This window comes from Raphanus sativus, chromosome 4 (assembly GCF_000801105.2).
Source record: "Raphanus sativus cultivar WK10039 chromosome 4, ASM80110v3, whole genome shotgun sequence".
Classification (NCBI taxonomy): Eukaryota; Viridiplantae; Streptophyta; class Magnoliopsida; order Brassicales; family Brassicaceae; genus Raphanus; species Raphanus sativus.
In genome coordinates this window covers 41,077,100-41,091,403 of record NC_079514.1, presented here as the reverse complement: position 1 = coordinate 41,091,403, position 14,304 = coordinate 41,077,100, and the positions used below count along the sequence as shown (strand labels likewise).

Below are 14,304 nucleotides of genomic sequence, written 5' to 3'. Positions count from 1 at the left end.
CCTTATAAACCCTAATAAAAATCAGAAAAATCAATGGATTAGTCAACGCACAAACACAATTGAATCCCATCGCTATAGCCTGATGCTTGAAGGAACCCTACAAAGTTCAGAAACGAATGTGTCTGTATCAGACGGAAGTTTTCTTATCAAATCAGAGCCAAACGAAACATGTCCTTCTTCTGTCTCGAATCAACCCCTGATCCAAGTAATTGTGTATTGTCCTTAGTTTTTTTAACGAGTTGTGAATAAATATAGTAGGACTGTGGTGTACATGGATCATGAAAGGTTATAAAATTTGATTGTTCGACTTGTTTAATATGTTTTCTTTTTCAGTTTCAGTTCCACATGCAAAAGTTTGTAACTGAGTTGAATCTTGGCTTTGAATCATAAGGAATGATAAAGCTCTAAAGAGTTTCTGTTTTGACTCTTTTTGGTAGAATATGTTAAATGTGTATCCTTGAACTACTTTTGGAGGTGGGTTATTGTGATCATAGTGCGTACGGGTAAATATTTCATGTATTTTTGCAGAGCTATCTCCCTTGAATTATTTTTGCTTGAAGTTAGCCGATACAATATTGCTATAGGAAATTGGATTGGATATACTGTATATTTTGAGAATTCTTTCGAAAAAATGAGAGAAAATAAACAGATAGTTCAAAAAAGAGAAGGGAATTATAGTATATGCTGAATACACCACCCTGCTGTAACATTCTATACATCTCAGATTCTCAATTATGAATTAATTCAATAACAGCTTTGAAAATTTCACATGTGGATCATGATCATCTTATAATTATGCTTTACCATCAAAAATTCTTCTCACATCAGCTTCAACACCAGAAAGATCCTTTTCCTCTTCTAGCTCCCAATCTATTACCACAAGAAGCGCCTCCTATTACTGACACATATTGTAGTTGTTCGATCCGAATGCAGATAAAAAGTGATATATCATTACGAAGCTGTTCCAAATTTTTAATATGAGTCCCTTCAAAACCATGTAAGGGTTCACTGAGCTCGATATCAATCAAGTGTGTTTTGAACTAGAAGCAACTTGCATATTCCAAAACGGAAAAGGTAATAATTAGTATCCAAACAAAACTGATTTCCTTTTCTAAGATAAATTTACTTTCTGTATTTAATTATTTAATGTTTAGTAATATGTCGGCCAAATAATTGATACTATAGTTATAGTAATTGTAACGCATCCCACACTGGAGACTATAAAGAAACTAACGTAGTATATAAGCAGGAGCGAATTAGTGTAATATTTGGCTTTGAGGTGAAAAGCTCACGGGTCTTCTTGTGATACCATATGACCCTAAACCCAATAGGGTGAGATTATCAATTGATATAACTGGGAATATATATATATATGTGATAAATCACACCATCTCAAGGTGATGCGCCTCAAAAGAGCCATCCTCTCACCATTAAAGATTCATGAGCCAAAGCCAACTGGTTTTTTTGCTAATTTTCTTAAATTTGTCTTTGGACTTAATTTCTAACTTCCCTTTAGGTTTTCAAGAAAACAGAAAAAAAGAAGGAAAAAAATAATCATCTCGGAAAATATTGAGAAAAGTTATGAACTCTATAGTTAAATGTTCTTCAATATGTTAGATGTTAAGCATTTCTGGAGATATCAGAGCAAAGATCCACTCTTCATGCTACATTATACAATACCTCAAAAACTTTTGTGAAAATAGTGCAATCTCTCTTTCCGGTCTATAAAAACAAATCATTCAAAGATGAAACGCATAAGAAGCCGTACTGATTTCATTTTCTCACCCTTCTTATCATACAAAGGCACAGATCGAATCCCCGGTCTCAACTCTGAAACAGGTAAGCATGTTTGTCCCCCAAAATCATCTTTCTCAGACATATCATACTCTCTGACTTCAATCCTAAGCAAAGCAAGCTCTGGCACTGTTAATGGGAAGCTGAACTCTTCATCCCAAATTGGATACCAGTTGTCTTCAATTATTTTGGTCTTCCTCTTTGCATTATCTGCTGGTACACCCACTATAAAGATCTGCAAAACCTCGCAAATTCAAAATCTTTTAATGTTTAGGGAATTTAAAGAATGTTAGAAAGAACCTATTTGGTGAAGTTGATATTACCTTAGTGTAGAAATCAGGAGGAGAATATGCGTCGAAATGAGTGTGACTGAAGTCTAGACGCCATCCATCTCCCATATACACTTTCACCTATTGAGAAACCGCAACAACATGATATGGCAGTCAACATGTTTGAAACATCCTATATAGTATGTTAGACTGTTGTCGACTTGCCTTTAACGTTTCTTTCACAGGAAGTTTCTTCCTAGGGTCAAAGACTGCCTCATGAAACCCTTTCTTCATCAAGAAGTTAGGTTTCTTTACATACCCGCAGCCTCCATTGGCTCTAAACATGCCATGCATCATCCACAGAGATTTCCCATATCCCTATATAATCACAAATAAATTGTTACACATATAGGGTCAGGCCCAAACAAAAGCCAAAAAAGGTAGCGTAAGATCCAAGGCATCCTTGGCCCTCTAGTTTGTTACCTGCATATTGAATGCAATCATTTGTGCTCCATGAGTCCAACCAATAAGCGGTTTGTAGTTTGATGAGTTGATTCTTGTTCCTTTCGGGTATATCCTAAGCAAATTCCTCTGTGTAAACCTTACAACATCTTGACTGTTGGATGAACATGTCCTGTCAAGTTCTTGCTCGCTTAAACTCAAACGTCTCACTTTATCAACCGCAACTTTCATCTCTTCTTTCACCGATCCCTTTGGCTTCCCAGCATGAATAGTGATCAATCTTTTGTATGCTGGTTTCTGTTCTTCACTCGCTTCTTCCCTCTCTTGATCACTATCACTCTAATTCAAAACATAAACCAAATCACAAAACAACAGACAATGTAAGATCATTGTTTTCCTGATACAAGATCTTCTATTATTTACCTTGGTTTCCCAATCTTGGTGAGACAACATACTTTCTAGTGTCTGAATCTCCTCTGTTCCAGGTGTTTCTTCCTCTGAAGATGGAGATACATTACTATTATCCTTCTGTTTAACAAGCGGGTTCCTAGATTCAAGATACTCTTTAGGCGGTTTAGTTGAGATGATTATCCGATGAAGCAGTGAATCAGGAGAAGGAAACTCTTCCAAGCTATCTGACTCAGGGTAATACAGCATCTCTCCAAATATCTGTGTAGCCATCTAAAGAAACAAAGAACAAAAGTCTTCACAAAACATCTAAACAAACTGATTAGTTCCACAAGGCATATAAGTTATAACATTGTGTTAATTACCTCAGCCACTTTGGCTTGAAGATCAGATGTAAGATGATCCTCTAAAGTGATGATAACCGGATAAGGTGAGCTAGAAAATGCATAATCTCTTATAGATTTCAAGCATTTGATCAGCGGTACAGGCGTTGTGAGCGTTCTGAAAAAAGAAAACAAGAAGCCATATAATCAAGATATGAGATTTAGAAGGTCTTAAACATTTTTTAGGTTAATCTTGATAAAAATCATCTATAATTTGTAGGCTATACAACCGGTTATGCTCAGAATGTTTTATCCGGTTATGCTCAGAACTAGACTTAATTTCAATTTTTCTTTTTGTATTAAGAGAAGAAAGAGGACAAAGGTTGACCTTCCATGAAGAACATTGATATCTGTTCCAGTAGAGTTAGGCCAAAGATCAAGCTCAATGACTCGAACTCCTCTTTGCAAAGCTTTGATCACAGGAACTTCACTACAATCACTACTTAGTTGATTCCCTGTAAGATAAGAGTTATGCCCCGTGTATATAAAGTAATGAGACAACGGAGCTGTCATGTCTTGATGCACCTGTTTCAAGACACAACATTATTTCACGTTCTTGTAATAAAACAATGTTTCGATCTAGAAGAGAAGATTAGGGTTTAAAGATTTTACGTGAGACTTGATGGGAGGATTGAGATCGTCGTAAAAGAGGAAGTTGAAGAAATCGTCTAGGTCAAGTCCGTGACGCGTGAGACGCGTTACGTGGTGTCTACGTCTTATAACCTCGTCGATTAACCGTTGAGCCTCCGCGACGGTGGTTACCGAATGGACTTGGTGTTCGTCGAGGAAAGAACAGAGCTGCTCTGCCCCCATAACGCCGGATGATCCGTCTCCGTCGCTTCCACCGTGGCCACCGCCGCCGACGGAGAATTGGCAGAAAGCTTCACGGACGTCGTTGGTGGGTTGGACTTCGTTGATCTTGAACTTGCGGTTGAAGCATTTGAACATCTTGTAGTTGTAACTCCCATTGGAGTACGACTCTGTTTTCTTCTCCTTCCCCATTTGTTCAAAAGTCAATTTTTTTTTTAATTTTAATTTTAGGTTTTCTGAATATTATTATTAGGGTTTCTAGTGAATCAAGAAAATCTGTTCTCTTCGTAATCAAAGCACTGAGATTTGGTGGTTCAGAGATTGAAGGTGAGAAGGAAAGTCTCTATAAAAGCAGGATCGTTTTGTAGTTTTTGTATTAATTTAAGAAATAACATTATATTATGTTTACATATATATCCAAATGTGTTGCTTCCATGATTCATATGTAGTTGGTCATCTTTTATCCATTAATATTTCTAAACCAGAAATTCTCAATTTCAAGTTCTAAAAAATCATTTTATTAATAATTATGTAGATTATTGTCCAAAAGGTTACATGAAATTTTTAATATCGTTCAAACAAAACTTTAATAAGCTTGATTTTTTTTTTAAATGATACAAGTAAAATCATTACGTGTGAATATTTATAAAACAGTTATAAGTCGTTTTTGAATTTTTTATGTAATGTTTCGTAATTTTTAATACAACAACAAATCAGTTTAAAAAAAAAAATCTTTTGTTGATATTATTTAGCATTTTGAAAATAAATTCTAGAATTTTTTTTAATTCTAGAAATTGAATGCAGGATTCATCAATAAACGAAATCATGCGTACTTCGTGTACATCACGTCGACCTTGGATTTGACTAGTAAAACTACATATTAACTTGGCTGTAACCTCAACTCGTGTACGTCTCTTTAATTCGTATGGAAAAGTATGGAATATAGGTTTTATGTTTGTGTGAGTGAATATGATTAACAATGTAGAGAGACTCAAACTTAGTTTTGTGACTTACGCGCCAGCTAAACAAGTGAGGACAATGAAAATGTAACACATGCTTGTTTCACAAGCTATCTGATGTTTTTTTTTTTACATGTCGGCTTTACGAGCTTGGGATGATCTTGAACTGTATCCATGTAACCTGATCGTTCCTGAGGTGTAGACACGGAAGCCATTTCTGGACGAGACGAGCTTGATGCCTTTGTGAGTATTGGATTTGGAAAAAGTCTTGTAGCATCTACGGTAGTGCTTAGGAACATGTATTGGTTTCACGAAACATGCCTTTTCTAAGTGAGGAATCGCGTGAAGGTGAGAAGGAAGATGGATGGCAAATTCTCCAAAGTCATCAGTAACAGCTTTTATCCAGTTTGATCTCTTTTTGAAACCAGTGTGGCACTTGATGGCAACAGTTGCACCTGTAAGATGATGTCAACCGTTAGATTGTTACAAAAACATAAAGACCTAGGACGCAAAGACATGTAAATAGAGAATACCTGAAACAGGGGTGTGGCAGAGAAGAGAACCGGTGATGACCACAGAGGAGAGTTTGTGTTCCCCGTAGCCATTCATCTCAGCCATCTCAATCCTGCTCCAAAACTTGCTTGCAGCTGTGAATTCTCCGTTGAAGAAGAAGAATAAGAAGAAGCAAAGTAAGATGAAGAAGCTCCCCATTTCTTGAAAGTCTTAATATGAAATAAGCATGTGTGTGTGAAGAGGATGGTTTTAAGTAGAGCAAATGGTCAATTTTGTCTGACTCCATTTATTTGGTTTATTCTTTGATTAATCTTAATATGCTATCTGAGCTAACTACATTTGGAGGAAAAGTGGAGTAGTTAGCAGAAAAATGAAGAAACAAGCCTAACCATCACTGAGAAATACTGATCAATTGACTTTTGTGGGTTTGGTCAGTGAGCACTAAGCCACCATTGGTTAAAGGGTTTGTTGACCAAAACCATACTTTCTCAAAAGGAAGAAGAGGTAACAGACTTCATCAGCTTAAATGGGCTTCCAAATTAGGTCATTTGAACATCTTTACGGCCCCATTGGCTGTTCTGTTGGACAACTTTGATTAGTTGACATTTGATCGATGCAATGAAGAAAGACATTGACTATTGACATTCAAGTCTTTGCGTTGACTTATAGAAAGGAAATGAAAAATGTTATGTCTATCTGATTTGATGGTCTGACTTTTCTTACCGTAATTATTATGTCGATAGATGCTCGCAATCAAACTATTTTAGACGTTAATTTTTTTTTTAATTTTTTTTAATTCACTTTTGAGATGAAATGGTTGAACGCGTTTGATTCCAATCGTGGAAAACACTCCATACAGTTTCTTGACGTTATGTTTCAAATCAAAAACTCATTTCGTGGTATATCTTTCTTACAATATCCATGATATTATTATGTTTTTCAAGGAAGAAAACTTCAAAGAGGTAACACTTTTACGTTTTACATTATGAAAAAATATCCATTCATGCATGAGCTAACATTTCAAGCTTCTTTTTTTTGGTGAGAGCCTTCTTGTATTTGTTTCTAGTGCACATATATCTTCTTCTTCTTCTGTTAGCATTTCAATGATTTCAAGGCGATGTGGATCTTACCATCCATCAAAAACCCTTTTAGCTCTATCTTGGTGGTTTAGTAAATACAGATATAAAATTTATAGATAATTTATTATGACATTTTGTTATTGCAATATGAAAAGCATAGGTTTTGATGAAACATGATCATTACACAGAATCAGACTTTATTTACTGAGGGATTTTTCAGATCATAATGAAAGCAAGAAAAGAAGTGTTTTCGTTACTTATAAGACCAAGTTGGAGTGGAGATTGACGAATTTACATTTACAGGGGATGTCAAATAAGAAGGATAGAGGATGAGTTCAAGAATCATCTGCATCACTTCCACCTATATGCCTTCCATGGCTACTCACCCAGTAGTTGCTCCCATCAGGACCCGATATCTTAAATCTGTCACAACAATGTTCTTGATTATCAAGAAAAAAACAATCATGTTCTTGAAGTTGAAGTCATGAAATGTTATAAATATAACCTTTCAAGAACTGACTTTCCTTCTTTGTACTTCTGGCTTTTCTCATGAGCAGTCTCCTGGCAACACAATACACAACCAAAGAAAGTTATAACCACATAAGAACATATAATGTTTCTTTTTGCAATGTCACATGTTCTTGCTTACATATCTCCAACCAACTATTGATCCACATGAGACACAGAAAATGTCAGCCACTGTATGTTTTCCTGTCATCATCATTCTGTCTTCTGTTTCTCCAATTGTAACATTGGAACTAAACCAGATCATCATCAGAAATACCATCCCAATATTAGGATTATTGTATAATCATCATTTGATATAGAGATCTTTAGGTACTTTAGAAATTACAAAACTTACACTTTGTTGAAAAGATAAGCTTTTCCATGCTTACAGTGAAAAGACTGAACAAGAAACACACACACACATACACAAATACATTAGCTAAAGAAAACAACAAATGCAGAGTCAGTGAGAGCTTAGCTAGTAGCTTCAACTGATACTTTGTTATTCTCAAGAGGCAGAAAGTATTCGTTCTTTAGACCACAAAGAGTATCAAAGATACAAATTTATTTTTCAGATTATTGCTTCTCTCAGATCAGCTAAAGAGGAGCTCAATGTTCAAAACTATGATTTGAATTGATGGCAAGTATAGGACCAAAACTTCAAAAATGTGGTCATCCATAATAATCAAATGCTTAGAGTTACTTAATAGATAATCTTCTTCATAAGATGATCCAATTAACAGCAATAAGATTAATTGATTAAAGATGAATTAACTATTTCTCACATAACTGAATCTAATAACACACAGCCACATCTCTTCTACAGAATCATCTATCACTGACTACCCTCTAATAAAAGTCAAGGAGCATGCACAGCAAAATTAAAACACAGATAGATCACAAGAAGGATATTCTCCAGGAAGAGAAAAAAAAACAAGAAACAAGATAGAGCCAAAACAGAGAGATTGCAAGAGGTGGAAAAGAGACAAAACCTTGGAGATGATGTCTTCATATACAGCAAGATGAGTCTTGCAGTGTTTGCAGCTATAGATCTTCCCTTCAAGGTGAACCACAAACAACCTCCCCATCTTTGATTCAAAAACTCAAAATCCGCAAAACAGAGTTTTCGATCCTAACATGAAAAATCTTTAAATTGTTATTTTAGCTTTAGACGAATCTCAAAACGCTATTTGGCAGAATTGGTGTATTGTTGTGTAGCTAGCAGGGAATGTGGATGGGGAAGGTATAACGTCTGCTCTCAATTATTCACTTTTTTATTTTCTCATTTTCTTCTTCAGTCCAGAAAAGTGGAACAACGTGTACTCTTCACCAACTGCATTTTCTATATTCGTTTATTTTATTGGTTTATATGCCATAGTTATTACACTTTATTTATGCCCTTGTCTATTTATTTTTGTAGATTTCTTGAAATTATAATTGCATTTTATCAGTTTTTAAAAATCATAAGAATGTATAGGCAATAACCAGGTTCCCTAACTTTCTAGAAAACCCTAAGATATGGTTTCACTTTCATCTGTCCAAACAACAATAATTTTGATTTTTCAAAAAAAAAAAACAACAATAATTTTGTTCCAATAAAAATCAAATTTAAAATTATTGACGGATTTATATTTTGCCCCAACCCAACTTTCATCCCTAGGTTATACTAATGCTTTGCATTTCATTAGTTACAACAGGCTAGTGTTGTAGTAAACATATGATCTCGTTTTTGTGTACATGTAAACTACGATGAGATGATTTTAAAATTTTGGTACTATTTGTATCATGCAAAATTAAACCGTATTAGTCTTCGAAGAAACGAGACCAACACCTTCGCTCTTTCTCTTCTTTACTTTTGACCAAACCTCTTTGCGTTTACGTGACGTATTGCCAAGAAAAATATTCGCCTCCTTTATATTATTTAATTACCAAGAAAAATTATCATATCTTCTAAAGAATATGACAAAGCAGGATTTGTATCTTTTCAAAGGTCAGTATAATAATGAGCCACTATTCGTATATTTGGATAATCGAATACAATGTATCGACTGATAATAGTTTCTAAAATGTTGAACGTCCACGGTGAATTATATCTTTTACAGTATGTGAATGAATAATTGCCATCTTCAACATAGAGCTTTTTTGAAAGCATACTTTCAAACCAGCAGTCTTGCAGTGTTTGCAGTTATAGATCTTCCCAGAGGTTGCTGCAGTGGTTGTAGCCATTTGAAATGTTTGTGTCGGTGTGACTGATGAACTGCTATAACATATAGTTATTTAGATTCTTGAAGAAATAATAACGTTAATATGTGATAGTAGATGTAAGAAGCCTTATCCCAGCGTTATCTTCTGTGATTTGTCTCTTTCTCTGCATTTATTCTTCTGTCGTGTCTCTATTTTCGGTGACGTTACATTCTTAAAAATCTCTGGTCCAAATGGTTTGTGTCTCCATTTAAGGTTTTTCTTTGTTATGTTTCTAAATTCTAATGAACTCTTTTGTCGATTTCATAGAAAAAGAAAGATTTTGGTTCTGGTTGAATTTATCTCACTCTTTAAAGCCTGTTTATTAAAAAACCAATTAGTCGACTACATTGTCAATCGAGACTACCCTCCATAGATCTAAACCAAAACGTCGAAGTATATAAGCCCCTTATTAGGTATGGCGTAGTCTTTTATTAGAGTTTGCAACAAAAAGTTAGAGAAATGATAATTCCATAAGGTATCAGCAAATCACTGAACAGTTTTCACGAAGACTTTCTTATTCAACAATAATTATATACTGAGACATCGTTTTTTTTTGTCAGACATACTGAGATATCTTATATTTGCAAATTTACAATATAAATATAAGAGATAAGGTTGCTTTATGATCGTAAAAGGTTGCTTTACGATTCTATAAGAAGTTTTGATGACGCATAAAGGCATTCACGCGGACATAACACACATGTTCTTATATGCTTTACTTGATTACAATTGCAAACACATTAAACCCAAAATTCAGAAATTATAGAAAGAAATAAAAAAGATGCCTCGGGCTACTTTTCTCATCGATGAACTCTAGGTTATTACAAAACAAAGAAAACTATATTATATACAGATCTCACTTAACTAATCTAATATCAAAGCTAACAACTGCCAATTCATCGGAGTTGTCTTGCATTAAAATATGTATAATTCTCATTAAGTGATATATATACGCCCCCGCCATCTGTTCCTCCCTCTTTTACAGACTATCTTTTGCCCTTTGGATCTTTCTGTTAATAGAAAAAAAGAAAGAAGGACAACATTATTAGCAAAACAGCTTTCAACTTGGCTCTGCAACTAACAATACTAAGTTACTAACAAATAAACCTAAGGAATCATTTTTGTTAGTAAATGTTGTATTTTACTAAGCAAGAAATTAAAAAGAGGACGAGGTTAAGCAAGTTACCTCAAACTTAAAAGCGAAGGAGTTGATGGGTGAACACCGAAAGGCAGGAGAATAAGCTGCTAAATTTACACGTCGTATTTTTATATATTTATACATACGTTAGGGTACGTGTCATGTGTGTATGCATATTTACAACAAGTATTCGAGTCTCCTTGAAATACGTATCTACTTGAGTCTCTCTTGTTGGAGGATCTTTTGATATCTTGGATACACGTTTTTACATGCCGAAACCTGAAAAAAGGATTAATCAAACACACAATAAGCCTATCAAAAGTTTCCCATCGAATAACAATAATAACTGTATAGTAATAATTTGACGGCCTAGAGTGTTTTATTCTGAGTTATTTTTATGAAAAGGAGATTGGAGATTTGGTCTCTGTGAGAACACACCATGTAGCATGCGTGAGGCATGACGTGTTATGTCGGATTAAATAATCAAAAATCTTGAAAAAGGACGAAGAAAATTAGGTTATATTGCATGGCACACGGTTTCCACATGAGATTCTAACCTATATTGTGCAAGCAAGTCTTAATTCAACTCATTTTTGTTTGTTTTTATCTGTGTTTTAATGCTAATGAAAATTCAAACCTAATAACAACATAAAGTCTTTTCCCAACCAAACAAGCTGTAAAGAATTTATCATGATCTACATCCTCGAGTCATGTGTTTAAAAAAAATCAAACATTGACTATAACATCCACATGCAAAAACTATTTCTGACCCAGTCTGACAAGGATTCGTATCTAAAGTGCAGGTTAAAATCTAAAAAACAACTCACCCTAGATTTGAAAACAATGCAACTTGGTCTCGTTGGCCCTACACTATCTTTCAGTGTAATCAATAAAAATCGAATTAAAGTAAAATAATAAATTTCTGTAAAGTGAACTTACGGCTTCGATGTCGATCTTGAAGACGAGGAGCTTTCGCCTCTCTCGACAACTTGTTCGATACGCCACGACTATATGACCGATGGCTAAGACCGACGAGCATAGAAACAGAGCAACTTCCGCAGCTCTGAAGTAACTACCTCCGCCGTCTCCGTTCGCCGGTACGCCGAACACGAACGCGGCTTTTAACGAAACGTAGATCAGAGAAGAAACAGAGCAGATCATCGTTATCATCAGATACGGACCCCTCGATAACTTGGGTCCATCGCAAAGCCCGTAAACGCCTGTGTCAACAAAAGCAAGCCTTTTTTCAATGTGTGAAACAGAGTAATCAATTCAGAACCAGAGCACTGTTGATTCAGAGTCATGGGCTCTTGCAAAGTTTGAAACTTTACTATTGTTCAGGAACAGAGCAAGCATTTTCAGTGTGTTAAACAGATTATGCAATTCAGAAACAGAGCACTGTTGATGCAGAGTCATGGGCTCTTGCAAAGTTTGAAACTTTACTATTGTTCAGGAACAGAGCAAAAAGTGAAACAGAGTATGCAATTCAGAAACAGAGCACTGTTGATCCAGAGTCATGGGCTCTTGCAAAGTTTGAAACTTTACTATTGTTTATGGAGCAAAAAGTGAAACAGAGTATGCAATTCAGAAACAGAGTCATGGGCTCTTGCAAAGTTTGAAGATTTTTTTTACTTACAGAGTATAACGGCGGATCTAACGATGGAGATTAGTGGAATATCGATGAGGGAGTGGCGGAAATCGTAGTTTGTGAGATGAGAAGAGAGGTTCGTCGGCGCAGAGAGGCGGTGGAGGAGAGCGGAAGGGAGGAGAGCGTCGGCGAGGGCGAGGAAGATGGGAGCAGAGACGAGGAGAAAAGAGAGGAACATTGTGAACAAAACGAATACAGTTTTGACGCCTCTCCATAGAGAAGACCAGAACCTTCTGCTTCTGCTAATCTCTTCTTTGCTAAAACCCATATTGAATCAGATTACAGAGACACAGAGAGAAAGAGAGAGGATTTTATTTTTTGAGTGATGATTGTTTTAGAGAGAAGGTGTTCAGAGAGATTTTTGAGAGGGTTTTAAAAGGTGGAACGATACAAAGCGATGATGACGAGGAGGATGATGCTCAGATAAATACTAGTATTTTTATAGAATTAGTGATTTTCTCGTTGATAAAATGAATATAGAATTATTGGATTAGCTTGTTGATTTTTTTTTCTCTATATAGTATCAATCATTGTCAAAATTTGAGCTTTTTCTTCTATAAACGTGTCTTTAATTCACTTATATATTTATTTATTTATATATACATACATATAAGAATCATAATACCATTTAAAAAAATAACTTAAATAAAGATAATTGTGATCAATCCTAAGAAATTTGGTGTCAGTTTTTTTTTTATATGGATGATTTTTTTTACACCAAATGTTTAGTCAGTTTTTTCTCCAACTGTTTAATCAATGGAATATTTAAAGTATAAAGGAGGAAACAATGATTTTCCAAAACCAAAAGTGAATGTAGTAAATTGGAGTATGTTGATTTCTATATGTCTCTATATAAATCGACTTGATTGTCGTTTTTCATTTTCTTTGTAATATGTGTGTATTTATACCACTTGATGTTATTTTTAAGATAAATCATATATACTAGAAGGTCGAGTAGGTGAAATGAAATGAATCGATGACGATTGACATATCAAATTTATTATAGTAATTATGAAACTATATGGTAAACTGTGCAGAATATACACAATATTATGAAATTATTATAGTAAAAGTTTTTCAGTAAACTTAAAAATTATCATGTCGTTTTAGATTCCATCTATCTAAAGTTTGATTTGATTGGATTTTAAAAATTTGTTACTGATTTTTTTCGTACTATCAGCTTTTCATATTTTCTATTATTTTACTTTTCTCTTTTTGTTTACATTGGAATACGATCTAAGACTTAGTTTGTTTTTTTTTTGAAAAAAAAAATTTGCTGAAATTTCTGATTAAAAAACCTTCCAAAAGATACGTTAGGAAAACGTAAAACATCCTAATAACTAGAAACGAAAGATTCATGTTTGGTTCGGGAAGGGATCATGGAACTCTTTTTTTTACGAAATGGAAAGATAATCTACTTTCATTAAATGATTTATTAGATGGCTCATTTAGCTGAATAACCAAAACAAGAATGTAAATTAGCTAAATGGACATTATTTTTATTAATTTGCGAACCAAGACACTCAGTATAACGAATTGACATTTCTGTCATCTCCTCTCATTTTTCTTCGATCTTCTTCTTCACCTCCTCTCCGCGTCCGAACCCAGAACCGCTTTCTTTCACATCAAGATAATACAAACCCAAGACATACGCTGCTGCTTCCTGCGCTGCCGCGCATTATATTGCCTGACCGTACATCCCCGTGCCGGATCCAACGCTTCTGGAGCGGTTCTGCGTCATTCCGGTGAGTTGGATCTTCCCGGAGGGACAGATGTTTCCGGTGGGAAGCATATTCGCCGGAGAAATGGCGGAGGAGGTTGAGTTCGATGTGACCGAATCCGATCTTGTTTGGATCAACTAAAACAGAATTCAACGATCCGGTATAGACAACAAGGTCTCAGAGAGGCAGCAAGGTTCCTTCATCACGCCGGAAGCCGGAGGATGATACGTGAGCCGTCGATGCTGGTCAGAGAAACCGCCGCTGAGAAATTGGAAGAGAGGCAGAGCGATTGGGCGTACGGTAGTGTTCCTCTGGAATCTTGCGAGTTTGGGTTGTAGGTTACGGTGTTCAGTGCGGGCTTCATATGGC

At 35.2% G+C, this 14,304-nt stretch overlaps 4 protein-coding genes across 5 annotated transcripts; all 4 read right to left on the bottom strand.

The window, feature by feature from the left end:
• Positions 1 to 1,662: 1,662 nt before the first annotated feature.
• On the bottom strand, positions 1,663 to 4,465 carry LOC108852626 (phosphoinositide phospholipase C 6). The gene is made up of 8 exons (XM_018626125.2): positions 3,929 to 4,465; positions 3,645 to 3,841; positions 3,299 to 3,434; positions 2,949 to 3,206; positions 2,547 to 2,864; positions 2,289 to 2,441; positions 2,118 to 2,204; positions 1,663 to 2,029 (listed from the first exon to the last, which is right to left on the bottom strand). The coding sequence occupies exons 1-8, from the start codon at positions 4,316 to 4,318 to the stop codon at positions 1,736 to 1,738; spliced, it is 1,833 nt and encodes a 610-aa protein (XP_018481627.1). The 5' UTR covers positions 4,319 to 4,465; the 3' UTR covers positions 1,663 to 1,735.
• Positions 4,466 to 4,940: 475 nt separating this feature from the next.
• Positions 4,941 to 5,852, bottom strand: LOC108852527 (uncharacterized). Its single transcript, XM_018626031.2, has 2 exons — positions 5,619 to 5,852; positions 4,941 to 5,540 (listed from the first exon to the last, which is right to left on the bottom strand). Exons 1-2 carry the CDS (start codon positions 5,794 to 5,796, stop codon positions 5,215 to 5,217), a joined length of 504 nt encoding a protein of 167 aa, XP_018481533.1. The 5' UTR covers positions 5,797 to 5,852; the 3' UTR covers positions 4,941 to 5,214.
• Positions 5,853 to 6,857: 1,005 nt separating this feature from the next.
• On the bottom strand, positions 6,858 to 8,502 carry LOC108849147 (protein yippee-like). Its single transcript, XM_018622660.2, has 5 exons — positions 8,177 to 8,502; positions 7,540 to 7,583; positions 7,327 to 7,435; positions 7,183 to 7,238; positions 6,858 to 7,100 (listed from the first exon to the last, which is right to left on the bottom strand). Exons 1-5 carry the CDS (start codon positions 8,270 to 8,272, stop codon positions 7,013 to 7,015), a joined length of 393 nt encoding a protein of 130 aa, XP_018478162.1. The 5' UTR covers positions 8,273 to 8,502; the 3' UTR covers positions 6,858 to 7,012.
• Positions 8,503 to 10,114: 1,612 nt separating this feature from the next.
• Positions 10,115 to 12,641, bottom strand: LOC108848648 (uncharacterized). 2 transcript variants are annotated; one of them, XM_057009080.1, is made up of 4 exons: positions 12,203 to 12,641; positions 11,394 to 11,786; positions 10,615 to 10,845; positions 10,115 to 10,438 (listed from the first exon to the last, which is right to left on the bottom strand). In XM_057009080.1, exons 1-2 carry the CDS (start codon positions 12,480 to 12,482, stop codon positions 11,437 to 11,439), a joined length of 630 nt encoding a protein of 209 aa, XP_056865060.1. In that variant the 5' UTR covers positions 12,483 to 12,641; the 3' UTR covers positions 10,115 to 10,438; positions 10,615 to 10,845; positions 11,394 to 11,436. The 2 variants fall into 2 exon arrangements, with proteins under 2 accessions (XP_056865060.1, XP_018477569.1); XM_018622067.2 differs by having other exon boundaries at positions 11,506 to 11,786; positions 12,203 to 12,636.
• Between the last annotated feature and the right edge of the window lie 1,663 nt (positions 12,642 to 14,304).

Coding starts and splice junctions, on each gene's coding strand:
- LOC108849147 (XM_018622660.2), bottom strand. CDS start 8,272: ATGGGGAGGTTGTTTGTGGTTCACCTTGAAGGGAAGATCTATAGCTGC. Junction 7,436..7,539: donor GCTTATCTTTTCAACAAAGT/GTAAGTTTTGTA, acceptor GATCTGGTTTAG/TTCCAATGTTACAATTGGAG. Junction 7,239..7,326: donor CAATAGTTGGTTGGAGATAT/GTAAGCAAGAAC, acceptor TTGTGTTGCCAG/GAGACTGCTCATGAGAAAAG.
- LOC108852626 (XM_018626125.2), bottom strand. CDS start 4,318: ATGGGGAAGGAGAAGAAAACAGAGTCGTACTCCAATGGGAGTTACAAC. Junction 3,207..3,298: donor TTCAAGCCAAAGTGGCTGAG/GTAATTAACACA, acceptor TTGTTTCTTTAG/ATGGCTACACAGATATTTGG. Junction 2,865..2,948: donor ACCAAGATTGGGAAACCAAG/GTAAATAATAGA, acceptor GTTTTGAATTAG/AGTGATAGTGATCAAGAGAG.
- LOC108852527 (XM_018626031.2), bottom strand. CDS start 5,796: ATGGGGAGCTTCTTCATCTTACTTTGCTTCTTCTTATTCTTCTTCTTC. Junction 5,541..5,618: donor CTGCCACACCCCTGTTTCAG/GTATTCTCTATT, acceptor ATCATCTTACAG/GTGCAACTGTTGCCATCAAG.
- LOC108848648 (XM_057009080.1), bottom strand. CDS start 12,482: ATGGGTTTTAGCAAAGAAGAGATTAGCAGAAGCAGAAGGTTCTGGTCT. Junction 11,787..12,202: donor TAGATCCGCCGTTATACTCT/GTAAGTAAAAAA, acceptor TTGTTGACACAG/GCGTTTACGGGCTTTGCGAT.